This window comes from Eptesicus fuscus, chromosome 10 (assembly GCF_027574615.1).
Source record: "Eptesicus fuscus isolate TK198812 chromosome 10, DD_ASM_mEF_20220401, whole genome shotgun sequence".
NCBI lineage: Eukaryota > Metazoa > Chordata > Mammalia > Chiroptera > Vespertilionidae > Eptesicus > Eptesicus fuscus.
The window spans coordinates 59,166,339-59,180,510 of NC_072482.1; the positions used below are offsets into that span (position 1 = coordinate 59,166,339).

At 41.7% G+C, this 14,172-nt stretch overlaps 1 protein-coding gene across 1 annotated transcript in view; it reads right to left on the reverse strand.

The window, feature by feature from the left end:
• Positions 1–4,682: 4,682 nt before the first annotated feature.
• Positions 4,683–14,172, reverse strand: part of PDSS2 (decaprenyl diphosphate synthase subunit 2) — a 197,916-nt gene continuing 188,426 nt past the window's right edge. Inside the window, exon 8 of the mRNA XM_008156109.3 lies at positions 4,683–5,468. Within this exon, the coding sequence (XP_008154331.2) occupies positions 5,310–5,468 (159 nt within the window). The 3' untranslated portion in view covers positions 4,683–5,309. The remainder of the gene's footprint in view (positions 5,469–14,172) is intronic.

Here is a 14,172-nt window from a genome sequence, read left to right on the forward strand (position 1 = left end):
AATGCCAATCAACTGGTAAATGGATAAACAAATGTGGTGTATCCCTACAATGGAATACTACCAGTATTTAGCAATAAAAAGGAATGACATAATGATTAATAGTACAACATGGATAAACCTCAAAAACATTATGCTGATAGAAACCAGATGCAAAAGTCTAAATATTGTAAAATTCAACTGATATAAAATGTCCAGAGAAGGCAAATTTAGAGGCTGAGAGTGGATCAGTGGCTGCCTAGGAGCGAGGGTGGGAATAAGGGTTGACTCAATGGGCCCAAGGGATGTTTAAAACTGAATTGTGGTGATGCTTGCAGTTTTGTAATTTTACTAAAAACCATTGAACTTTACACTTAAACTAGGTGAATTTAATGGTATGTAAATTATACTTTGATAAAGCTGCTTTTAAAAAAGAAGGCAATTTAAGCAATTCTAATCTTCAAAAAAAAAAAAAAAGAAGGAAGAAAAAAAGGATTAAAGGAAAGAGAAGCAAGGTATAGAACTGCATAACTAGGCAGCAATTAGGAAGCTCAAAATAAATTGATCATGTTCCAGGTAAAGAAGAAAGCTTAAGTTACTGTGCAATTCATAACACACAGGCAGGGCAGGCAAGGGGACATCATTAAAAGGCCTAGAAAGGAAGAGGTAATGCAAATAGGAGAGTTCCAATGATTAAATTAAGGCAGGAAAGGCTGCAAGCGTAGCTTAGTTCTTTTGAGCATGGTGTTGTTTTCTAGTTCATTTGAGAGCTTAAAAAAGGCCCCCAATAAATCAAGACAATATCAAAACACAATAAAGCTCATATTATTACAGCATGAAAGATTTTATTAGACAAAAATTATTTTGTTCACCTTCTCCCAAGTTTTTAAAGAAGCAAAGATAACTTCTCTTCTCTTAAGATGGTGCCCCCGGGTCTTGGCCGAAAGCAGCAGGTCTGACAATGACTAGGCCCCTTTCCTGTCCTAGGAGACTGAACTTCAGTGGCAAAAAAGAAGTCATCAAACTGAAGTGTGGCTGGCTGACAGCTTACACTGAAGCGAAGGGAAAATATGTAGGGTGTGAGTCCATCCTGAGCTCATCTTGCAGGAATGGGAGCCACCAGCTGAAAGATGAATCATGCAAACGGAAGGATTTTAAGGGAATTATTCCTGTTGTAATCGGCTGCTGTGGAGAACCTGCAGGGGCGCTATCTTCCCAAGTCAAACACTTTCTCCGTAGCAGGTTGGGAAGTTGATTTATGAAGTATTTACCACAGACCCATTTACAACAGAGAAACTAACCGGGAATAAAAATTCAGATGCTTGCTTAGAATTTAAGCTGCTTAGTAATCATGGTTATGAAGACTATAGCACCATGGAAAAATGTTCATGATGTGTTACGTGAAAACAGCAGGACCCAAAGTTGAATTTATACTATAATTACAACCTGTGAAAAACGATATGCAAAGCATATTGTTTTGAGTCCTCTAGCCACTCCCCTGGTGACACCTCTTTTTCAATCCCCTTTGGAAGTCTGTTATCTCCTTAATGGAGAGGCAGGACCCATTCTGAAAGAATAAAACAGTTAATTTGAGAAGGGATCCGGACTGAAGTTCGGGAAAAGAGAAAGAGATAAATGATTAGCTTGTTAGATTGCTTTGTGTTTTTAAAGGAAGTGCAAATGATTTGATTATTACTAAAGCATGATTAACAATAATGGAAACTATTAATAATAGTGGAATGACAATCATGTCCTCACAGTTAAATGGATTAGAATACCAAGCCCATCCATCTTTGCCTTTCTGCGCTTTGGGTGCCTTCTCTAGACTGAGCCGAAGTCATTAGAGAGTCTACAGATAAATCTGTCGTCCAGAAAGGTGATCTTAACAATAGGATTTTAGTGGGAAGACAGACGAAGAGGCTGAAAAGGATCTTCTTGAGACTAAGATCTCTAGGAAGGAGATTGATAAGTGTTTTCTGAAAAGCAAGATTTTCCTTATCAGTGATGGACTTGCTGATTAGCTAGTCTTAAAAAAAAAAAAAAAGTACCCTTTAGTGGCAACTTTGTTGAGTAAACACAATTTCCCCAAAACCCACTTACCCAAAGAGATCTATGTTGTAGCAACCTGTTAGGTTTTGAAAGGTGATCATATAATCACGGGTTGTTCAGATTACTTTCTGGTCACCTGAGTTCAATGGGTTGCATACGTCTTTTACCCAAGTGTGTAGGTGTCACCCACATCCTGAGCCATAGCAATAACACAGTCGTAGATAAGATAAAGTCTCAAACATTGGGGAGTGAGACCTGGCCCAGGCAAACAAGTCACTGGCAATTATATGACTAGATAGTCACCTTATATGAGCAAGAAAACATGAAGAGGACTCAGTGTCATCATCCAGTGAAACAAAGTTTAATAAGCATAATCCTTATCTTCTTTCAAAGTAACTAATCCTGAATGGCAAATAGCTCACTATCTAATCAATATCTAATTGATAAGGCCACCCTCTATGCATCAAGACACCTGATTTGTTCAACAAGTATTCTTTGAGTATCTGCAGCGTTGCCACTGGTCTAGATGATGGAGACTGGAGAAGAAGAGTAAGGAGCTAGGAAAATTCCAAGGGCGAGTAGAATGGGGAAACAGACAGTTAAATAGCAATTTGTGTCCAATTAGTAAATCCTATCTTCCCTAAACCAAGGACACCAGAGTAAATGGTTTGCACTTCTCCCCAGCTAGAGGGTAAATGGTTTAAATCTTCCTACTCAGGGAGACAGATAACAGAAATCCAATTAAGTGGTATCTGCTAACCACACCCAAGGACAGATAGGTTAAGTATAAATCTCATTTTGGTGCATCAGCATAAAGCTGATGAATATTCTATTGATCTGTTCCTAAGACCTCCCCTAAACTCCCAGCCTTTAAAACTCCTGAAAATGAAGGTCCCAGTGCACTTTCTCCAAGAAGCATGCCCATGCCATTCCCTTTCCCTTCTCCTCGCCCCCCACTCCCCCCCAGGTGTCACCTAACTTCTAAGGGACTCCATGAGACTTGTAACCAGGGGAGCAATGGGCAGCAGCAGCTTGTCCTGGGCTAACCCCTGAACCTGGCTGCCGGCAGCGCCTTCGCTCTGGCCAGAGCCACCTTTCCACTCTGGCCTGGAGCCGCCTTTCTGCCCTCCCACGCTGCCCAAAGGCCCGGAGTGGCTGGGGTGGTGCGGAACGCCTGTGTCGTTGCCATGGCGACAATGCAAGCGTCCCGCCCCACCCGCCATCTTTGTTGGGTTAATTTGCGTACTCACTCCTGATTGACTGGTGGGTGTCGTGAAGGTACAGTCAATTAGCATATTAGTCTTTTACTAGGTATTTACTTATTGATTGATTTCAGAGAGGAAGCGAGAGGGAGAGATAAGAGACATAAATGCTGAGAGAGAATCATCAGTCAGCTGCCTCCTGCACGCCCCCTACTGGGGATTAAGCTCGAAACCTGGGAATATGCCCTGACCAGGAATCGAACAGTGACCTTCTGGTTCATAGGTCGATTGATGCTCAAACACCGCGCCACTCTTTGGGTTTCACCTTGTCCTTGAGCCTCACAGTATCTTTGTCATCTAGACAGTCAGAAATGTCAAACTTTTAGGAAATAAGACACTGCTGGAAGGGAGCTCATACATTCTGTTGTTTAACCTTATTTTACAGATGAGGAAATTGAGGATCAGAGGAAAGTGACTTGCAAACCAGCAGCTAAACCAGAATCAGAAGAGCCCTAGAATCTTGCCTTGTGTCCTTCGGCACCCGGCCATCTGCTCAATAAAACCTACAGCTCGCTTAACTTCCTGCACACCCACACAACACCAAGCACAGCTCCTCTGTGGAAGTTAATGATTAAAATCTGGTCTGCTCTAAAGCATCTAACCAGTTACTAATTAAGCAAATTTCTGTAAGAAAAGACATTTCAAACAGAAAAGTGTTCTCTTAATCTAAATCCATACGCCTTCAAATTGTAGTAGCATAAACTGTACATTATATTTCAAGGATACCTAAAAATATTTCATAATACAATGCATCAACCTCTAGCTTTAGATTTTCTCCTCATTGCAGGCCTCATGCTAGGCCCTGATAAAATGGTTTTGTAACTTTTTTGCGGGGAGGATTTAACTAAAACAACTTCCCTTAGTGTTGGAGTGAACAAGGTAATAAAATCTGTTTGCTGTGCCCCCTGTCTCCAGATAGGGCTGTAATTACACCACATAAGGAAGAAAGGTAGCTGAATCCCACTCCAGATCATTTCTGTGAACTCAGCCTCCTTGTCAACGGTGTTCTCACATTGCATGCAAACCGCAGAGATATCTCCTATGAGCCGCAGAGACAGGGTCTGGTTGCAGGACCGTGAGCTGGCTTATATTCCTTGTGAAACTGATGTCTGTGGTTCAAAAACAAAAATTGACATTCTGAGGTTTAAAAAAAGTATTGCCAATGAATTCCCCCGGGCAACACACACACACACACACACACACACACACACACACACACACACGAAACTTGTAAAAATTAAAGGTATTCTTTATGACAAAGTATTACAAATAAATGCCTTTTACTCAAAAAAGTATCGTGTTCAGCTTTTATAAAAAGTTTTGTTCTTTGAAATGTGTTTAAAAAGAAAACTGATCTTGAAGAAAGAAAAACAGGCAATTCCTACTACAACCAAGTTAACTTTTGATAACGTTTTAATCTCTTAATTCAACTATTTGGCATTTTCCCCCAACAATTTTCCCCAAATCTTACAAAAACCACGAAGTGCAAAGTATATTCACACTGTGTCTGTAAATACAGAGACATAAGCATAGTTTTTCTTAATCGCTGAACTGCCCTCTGGTCACTGGTCTTTGAAGCGACAGTCCCCCCGGGGCTGGCACCGTCAGCGTGTCCCTCGACACCCGAAGCGCCCAGCTTGCTCTGTCCTCTTTAGAAGGAAAACCACAGGCCACCGCCCTGGCGCCATCCCTGGCTCGGTCCAATCAATAAGGACTTATTTCCTGTCCATTTGCTGAGGTCACAGGAGCGAATCTCATTAATTATTTCTGCTACTGCAGCCTCAAGTGTGCTTCTGGCGTGACAAAGGAAAACGGCTTGACCTTTTTTTCTTCTAATTTTGTTTGTAGCAGTTCCAAAAAGATGGCAGTATTCATTTAGCAATGTGATAAAAGGAAGAAAAAACAATGTGTATGTTTTTAAAGTCATTAACAAATTGAGATATTTCATTATGAAAGCTCTCTGGATCACCTCATTCCTCAGTTTTTTCAGCTAACGAACAATCGTGTCTTTTTAATTTGGTGTCACGAAAATCTGGTCACAGCAAACACAATGTTTTCTAAAGCAGATCTGGCCTCGGAGGGAGGAAAGCTCTCCAGGGCCGCCAGGGCCTTGTTTCCATGGTAACGACACAGGTCAATAGCTGAAGTCACACCTTTGCCAGCTTTGATTGTTTCTCGCAACTGTTAAGAAACAAACGCACAGTGAAAGTCAGTTTTTAAGGTACCACAATTAAATTGGGGCGGGGAGGTGAAAAACAAAGAGGGGGACAACCATATAGATTCCTTGTGCCAGCTCCTTCTTTTGAGGTAAAGAGGACATCATCCCCCAATGATCTCAAGGCACCAACGTTCAGAACCTAAGGCTGCTCGGTGTCTGCCTCCAGGGGAGCACACTGGGCTCCAAGGAGCCTAATTACACCTCCCAGACTCCCACCCACTGGGATCTTGCAATGTGCCCTGCTGGGGGCGGGAGTGGCGTGGAGGACATTTGCGTTTCCAGCATTTTGCATCAGCAGCCTAGTATTCTTATGTGAGGAAGGCTTCATTAACATCCTAGTTAAACATTACATTTTCCCCACAGTATGTGGACACAGTAGTCCATATGAAAATTCAAGGAAGATGCTACATTTAAAAAAATGAACACTACATTTTAAAAACTAAAATACTTTATTTGGGAAGAATGAATTGAAAATAGCCTTTGTAAAGAATAAAGTAACTCTCACCAACAAATAGAACTGCTTTCCAATAAAATGGTTACACTTTAGGGCTGAAAAAGATTTGGTCTGTCCACCTTCCCCTTGCCCTATTTCAACTTTTCTTTCTCAGTGACAACCTCCCTAACCAGAAACCGGGGGTCCTCCCTCATCCCTCACATCCAGCCAGGCACCATGGCAGCACCGGCGATGTTTACCCTTGACGGCACTTTCTGGCCCCCAGAGATTGGGTGGGGCCAAGTGACAGGTTCTAGTCCCTGTGAATGATGCATGTCCCTTTGGGCTGCAGCCTTTACTTGTCCATGGGAGTCCCTGCAGAGCTTTCCCTCTGGCACACCCACGGCCACACTGAGAGGCTCCTCAGCCTGGATCCCAGAGGGACCCAGTGAGCCACCACAGTGCCTCTCAGACCTGAAAGGGACATGTCATACCAGCGAGAAACATGTCTTTGTTGTTTGAAGCCACAGAGATTATGAGGGTGTTGGGAGCCATCTTGACTGATAGCACCACTAAGTCCTAGCTATTCTATCTCCTGTAAAGCTCTCAACTTGATCCTCTGCTCTTTATTCCCATTGCCACTACGATAGTTCAGGCTCCCACCATCCCTCATCTCCTACAGAGTCTACCCACCACCAATTCTGCCCCCGGGGAATCCATCCGTTTCCCCCTTTCACCATGTATTTAGGGAGACTACTTGTAGCTTCATCTCTGCCATCAAGCTCCCCAAATTGCACTTGGGTGGAATGTACTCAGCTAGGATGACACCCTAAGGGACTAGGTGCCACTCTGCATATTGCAGTACAGCATTATTATACAGTGTCGTATTTTAATTCTTCATTCACCCATCTATCTCTTCATTACACCTTAAGCTAATGCCTAATCCAGGAAATATAAAAGAATAAAAGAAATAAGCTGTTTTATTCCTCTAATTATAAGACGAACAGAGGTCCAGAGAAGCTTAGGGGTTCACCAATTATAGATGGGATAGTGGCAAAGCTAAGATGAAAAGCCAGATTTTTCTTCTTATTAATTTGAGAGAGAGAGGAAGGGGGGAGGGTATGGAGGGGGAGGAGAGGAGAGGAGAGAGAGAGGAGAGAGAGAGAGAGAGAGAGAGAGAGAGAGAGAGAGAGAGAGAGAAGGAAACATCAATTTGTTGTTCCACCTATTTATGCATTCATTGGCTGATTCTTGTATGTGTTTTAACTGGGGATGGAACCCACAACCTTGACATATCAGGATGCCACTCCAACCAACTGAGGTACCTGGCCAGGGCCCAGAAGCCAGGTTTTTCTAACACCCAGTCCAACAGCACTTGATACTATGCTCCACCAGACTCTCAGCACTCCATGGACATTTCAACCCTGCATGTGAACTTGGGGACTCTTGCAGCCGAGGGTTCCCTGGTCTCTTGCCAATCACCAAATGCATGAAGACACTAAAATGGTGCTGGGTATCAGAGGCAGCCAGAATCAAACTCCATTCTAGCATAGTAATCTTAGGGAAACCATTTATTTATTTACTTTTTAAAAATATATTTTTATTGATTTCAGAGAGCAAGGGATTGGGAGAGAGAGATAGAAACATCAATGATGAGAGAGAATCATTATTTGGTTGCCTCCTGCATGTCTCACACTGGGGACTGAGCCCACAACCCTGGTATGTGTCCCGAACGGGAATCGAACCGTGGCCTCCTGGTTCATAGGTGGATGCTCAACCACTGAGCCATGCCAGCCGGGCTTAGGGAAGTCATTTAACTCCCTGAGTTCTAAATGGAGATAATATCAGTCCCACGAAGGACTGTTGGGAGGACTACATGAGCCAGCAGAGTGCTTGACAGTGCTGAAACACCACAGATCTTCACAAGGACTTTCTTCTTCTTCCTCCTCAGCGTTTAGCCACTGCCCCCTGTTTCCATCAAGTTCGTAGGAACGTAACCATGCCCATTCATTTCAGGGCCGTCTGCTGCTTTGGTGCTACAATGGCAGAGTGCAGAGTCGAGGAGCTGCCACAGAGACTGTATGGCCTGCAAATCCTCAAATATTTACACTTTGGCTTTGATAGAAAAAGTCTGCTGGCTCCTAGGTTAAAACAATGACTATCTTCTACTTAGATTCAACAATAGTTAATATTTTGCCATTTTTATTCTGTCTACGTGTGTGTGTGTGTGTGTGTGTGTGTGTGTGTGTGTGTGTTTTGGAACCATTTTAAAATAAGCTGGAGGCAGTGATAAATTAGCTCTCCAGGGGAGGACAAAGCTTTATTTGTAGCATTTGCAGAATTTTGTGGTATGAATACTCCCATCATTGAGTTTCAAGCTACCGAGGGTTGTGGGATCACAAAATTCTTGAATATTTAACAATAGGCTCTGAGCGGTAGGACCTGCCCTGGACACACCACAGAATGCAGGATGCTTAGCCTTTGTTTGGACATGTATCTCCTAAATTAAGAACACGCCCTGATATAAACCAGAATACCATTATCACAGCTAGGAAAGTTCACAACAGTTCTCTCATACTATCTAATACCTAGTCCATGTGCAAATTTCCCCATCTGACTCTAAAATGTCTTTTTTAGCTTTTTAAATTTCAACCTCATCAATCCTGGTTTATACATTTCATTTGTTGGCTATGACACTTTAATCTTTTTTCCCCTATGACATTGCTATTTTGAAAGGACTAGGCTGTGTTGTACCATGTTCTACATTCTGTATTTCTCTGATCGTTTCATTTAATTTGGTACTCTATGTAGTATTCAGTTAGGCTCAACTGAATATTCAAAGGTGGCTCATATGGTATGTAACTCTACAATGAAGGGTAATTCAGATTAGGACAAGACGGCACCCAGGAGGACATCACTGAAAGTTACTCACATCCTAAAAGAGTGAATTTCTCTCACCCGATGACGATTTTACCTCCAGTTAACAGCTGAATCTGTTCTGTCCACAGAGGTGGGCTCACAGGGCTTTGTAGACCAAGGGACCTGATAGAGTCCAGGTGTGAAACGCCCACATAACGACTCACCAATAATCTAATCCTTCAGGGAAGGTATTGTTCCTCACAGTCCATCTGTAAACACTTCTACCACCTACACAAACTATTGGCTCAAAGGAAATCCTTTAGATGTAATTCATAGACTATAAATGAGATTCATTTTATATTATAAATTTGCATAGGCAATGGGTCTATCCTGAGAAGACAGTCTTGTCCTATGTATATAAATGTGACAAAAAAACACATAAGCCATAAGCTGGGGTTCAAACTTGATTGACCATAAGATTCACCCGGGGGATTTTAAAATGCAGATGCCTAGGCCCTGTTCCTGGAGACAGGAGTCAATAAGGTCTTTAAAAAATGCTTCCTAGGCCATTCCGATGATTAGCCAGATTTGTGAGTATCTCACTAGTGAGGGCATATATTTTGAGTTACTCTTATTTTAAAACTCTATTTTAGTTGTATTGGGTTTATATTGTTTCAGCTATACTTCCAGCTGGTTGTCTTTGCAATGATCAAATTCAATTCAACAAGCATTTTTTGGGCACCTATGTAGCCTAGGTATACTGTAGGGGCTGGAGATACAGAGAGAAACCCTGCTTCCTAGGACTGCCTGTAAGAAGGGCTGTTACAGAGTTACAGGACCAGAAAGGGTTAAATAGAACACAGAGGGTCTGGACCTATGACCTTGATTCTAATAGCTACAATAGAAAACACCACAAGTAAAAAAAGATCCTTCCACTTTTGCTTTCATGTACATTTTGACTGGGCAAAGCCCAAATCAATGCAGAGACAGAACTTTCCATATTAGGATGCGGCTAGAAGAGCTAGTGTGCCCACACTGGCCCTTGTGACACACACACACACACACACACACACACACACACACTCTGAAGGTAAATTATTAGTCTGTGTTTTATTTCCTTGATATAGCACTTTAGGGTACTACTATAATTAAATCTCTAATTAATTCCACTGAGTAATTATATAATTGTGGCATCACCTGAAATAAATTAAGTCCAATCCCCTGCTAGAGGATCCAATTAAAGGTATTAATACAGACAAGAGGATGCAAAGTACTTAAAGTTAAGTGCACTATTACTTAACATTTGTTAAAAGGTGTTACTAAACACCTTTTTAGCAATAAATGTTGCTTTATGAGGCCCATTTGAGAAAATCATTGTTTGTCTCTAAAAACCATTTGGTTCGAAAGTACAAGCCTCTGCCATGGGACCTACTGTATTTTTTCTGTGTATAAGATGCTATTTTTTTCTAAAATCATTAGACTGAAAATCGAGGGGCGTCTTATACACGGAAGTCAGCAGAGGAGGGAGCCGGAAGTCAGCAGAGGAGGGAGCCAAGTGGATGCCTAGCTACCCATATCTTGTCAAACAGGCTTCCTCCAATCATGAGCCTTGTTGTTACTGACGTTAGCTGATGCCATAATTGGAGGTGGAGGTGGAGAGTGCACAGATGCAACAGGGACCTGAGTGTTCTGAGCCCATGAAGATGTCAAAAAATAAAAAGATAAATACTGGTAAGTGATTGTCTTACTCTGCAAAATTCAAACTGAATGTAATCAGCTATGCAAAAGAGCATGGAAATAGAGCTGCAGAGAGACAATCTGGACCTCCTCCCACTGAGTGTATGATCAGACAGTGGAGGAAACAGGAAGAACAACTCCTTAAGATGCCTAAAAAGAAGAAGGCCTTAAGAAGAAAACCAGCAAAAAGTTTAAAATATTGATTTCTTAATTTTAGGTTGGAAAAGTGGGGGGCTTCTTATATATGGGGACATCTTATACATGGGAAAATACGGTAAGTAGCTTTAGAGAAGTGGAGGCTGAAGTCACTTCTCTCCAATGAAACCAGAGAAAGACTTGAAGACCTAGAAGAAACCCCACGCACAATCCTATCTTACTTCATTTTGCTGAAGATACTGGGATGAGAGAGACTGCACAGGGAACTTGTGAAATAGCCTGGGTTTCATGTCTCACAGCCAGAGCTCTTCCACTCTACAGCACTGGAAAAGATTTGAAGATAATCCCAAGTTTTCTTTCACCCAACTGAACAGAATGCTTGGAGAAAACTGGGATGCTAAAACTCGTCTGGAACACAAAATAGACCTTGTTCTGAAGAAACTAGATAATAGAGAGTAAGGGAATATAAAAAAATACATTGAAGTTTTTAAAAAATTTATTGATTGATGAGAGAGAGAGAGGAGGGAGAGAGAGAGAGAGAGAGAGAGAGAGAGAGAGAGAGAGAGAAACTGTGATTTGTTGTTCCACTTACTTATGCATTCATTGGTTGATTCTCGTATGTGCCCTGACTGAGGATTGAACCTGCAACCTTAGCATATTGGGACAATGCTCTAACCAATTAAGCTGCCCCACAGGGCACATTAAAATTTTTTTTAAATGGTTGCAAATACCTGGATAAGAGTAAGAGAAAACCAATGGAAACCATGTTGAAATGGGAAGAGAGACCATATACTTCTTAATCAAGGGGTAGAAGTGGACCATGCTTCTCTAGTGGAGATTATGAAGTTGGCAAAAAGATAAGATGCAGAAATGATGAGGGACTTCAATCTTCAAATATCTGCTAAAACTCACATTCCATAGTTGACAAATTCTTGGTGTGCCTGACTGATATAATTTTATGTATAAGAAGACAGAAGAAGCACTTCTTGCTTAACTATGTCAACATACTAGTAATTGGATGTAAAGGTGATAGGAATCTGGCAAAAAAAAAAAAAAAAGAATGCCATCTTGGTATCAGAATCAGGTTAAGAAAGGACCATCAGGCATGGTTTTTAGACACCCAGACTATACATTAGAAAAGTGCATTGTGCCCTAACTGGTTTGGCTCATTGGTCTCGGGTTTGATTCTGGTCAAGGGCACATACTTTGGTTGCAGACTCCTCCCTGGCCCGAGCCCTGGTCGGGGTTTGTGCAGGAGGTAACCAATCGATGTGTTTTTCTCACATCGATGTTTCTCTCTGTCTTTCCCTCTCTCTTCCACTCGCCCTAAAATCAATGGAAAAATATCCTTGGTTGAGGATTAACAACAACAACAATAACAACAAAGAAAAGTGCATTGCAAAAGCTAGTGAAAAGATTATCATGATTCTAAGAGATCATAACTAGAAATACAAGGTGGACAAAGGTAGGTTTACAGTTATTTGTATAAAAAATAATACAATAATAATAAGTAATAATATAAGAATAAACTGTGCTTTGCATACTTACAACTGTAAACCTACTTTTGCCCCATCCCAATTAGTTGAAGGGTGACAAACTAAATTCCAACAATGGTCATAATTAATTATGAACAAAACCAAAATAAATGGCTGCAGACTAAGCTCTCTCAGGGCTCAGACTTGAAAAGGCCCAGGTGTGAGAGGAGGAGCTTCTCATCCCTCTGCAGCTGGCCTGCTGAGCACCCTCTCTGCACAAGGTAGTCCTGTGGACACAGGACGCTTAGCCCTGATTTGAAGGAGCTGACAAAGGACAGGAACAAAGTTGTAAAATCTTGTGGGAATCCACCCGTAAGTCTGTACTGTCACCAGGACACTTGTCACAGATGGTTTTAAAGTTCCATTACTCATAGAAAAATGTTCAGAAACAACCAACCTTGTTAGAATCTATCAGAAAAGACTGATAGATTCACGGGGAAAGAATAATGAGCTTTGAAATGTAAAGGCAGTGGTTTAATAAAAACAAGCTCAAATATTTGTGAAAGATGTATTATTAAGAGAAGACAAAGAAGAAATAGAGCAACTAAATAATGAGTTAAAATTGTAATGACTGTCAGGCCACGGTGGCTCAGTGGTTGAGCATTGACCTATGAACCAGTAGGTCACAATTCAATTCCTGGTCAAGGGCACATGCCTGGGTTGCGGGCTCGATCCCCAGTAGGGGGCGTGCAGGAGGTAGCCAATCAATGATTTTCATCATTGATTTATCTCTCACTCCCCTCCCTCCCTCCCTCTCTCTTGCTTCCTCTCCCTTCCTCTCCCCACCAGCAAATCTCTCACTCATTCTGTCTGATGTCCCTGTTGGGCTTTCATCTTCTGGCACTTCCCCCCTCTGTCCTCCTCCTCCTCACTCTGGAGACCTGATTTCTAGGCTGGCACACCTTCTCGGTGGCTTCCAGCCATCTCTGTCCGCTCTTGAATACTTAGCCTGAGTAAGTGTCCTTCCCAGCTAACTGAAAGAACGAGAAACTTCACAGAGGAGGGGAGATGCAAATGTCTTTCAACATAGGACAAAAGAGAAAGATGAAGACAGGTGCATTCTGGAACACAGACCAATGAATTATGAACGATGATGGCAAGATCACAGAAGAGGTATTAAAGAGATGGTTTGTGGGTTCCAGAAAAAAGGCAGTGGTGACCACAATTCCAGACAGGTCACAATGGACAAGTTAGTCATGACAAAACACTCTCATTTTCCTTTGGATATGACCACTTGGCTATTAGCTTGAGAAACAGCGGAGATCAAGTATATTCAGATTTTGGAACTTTAATCCTTGGTGGATAAGACAGAGAAATGGGGTCTGGCATTATGGATTTGAATATGTAAAACAACTATTCCTAGAAAGTGATTAGTAGTGAGCAGAAAAGTGGTTCTCCTCAGCTGGCTTTGAACATGGAGGAGGCCCCAAAATGGAAACCAGGACATCAGTCCTACACCCAAAAGAACTGAATTCTGCTACCCCAAGTTCTAGAAGAGAAATGCTGCTCACAGCCCACACAATGACAGCACCTGAGCTCTGAGCTCATGAGGATCCAGATAAGCCACGCCAGATCCCTCCCCAGACACCGTGAGATAAATGTTATTGTTTTAAACCCCTAAAAAGAAAAGTGATCTCTAGTGTTGTGCTATAGGACTCAATATTTGGTTTCTTTCCCTTATCAATTCTATGCATTGCTTGGATGAAGATGGAGAAGAAATGCATATTACATTATAATTTTCAGATGTCATACAGTCAAGCGAGAGAGCTAACACGTGGAGAGCATCAAAATGTTAATGGTTTTGACATGTTGAACAATAGACTTATACTAGCCAGATGAAATATAACAGGAATAACTGTATAATTGTGCACTTAGGTTTTAAAAATTAATTGAAGTGTAAGCTCAGTTTGGCAGTGACTCATTAAAAAATGCTGAAATCTGTGATAA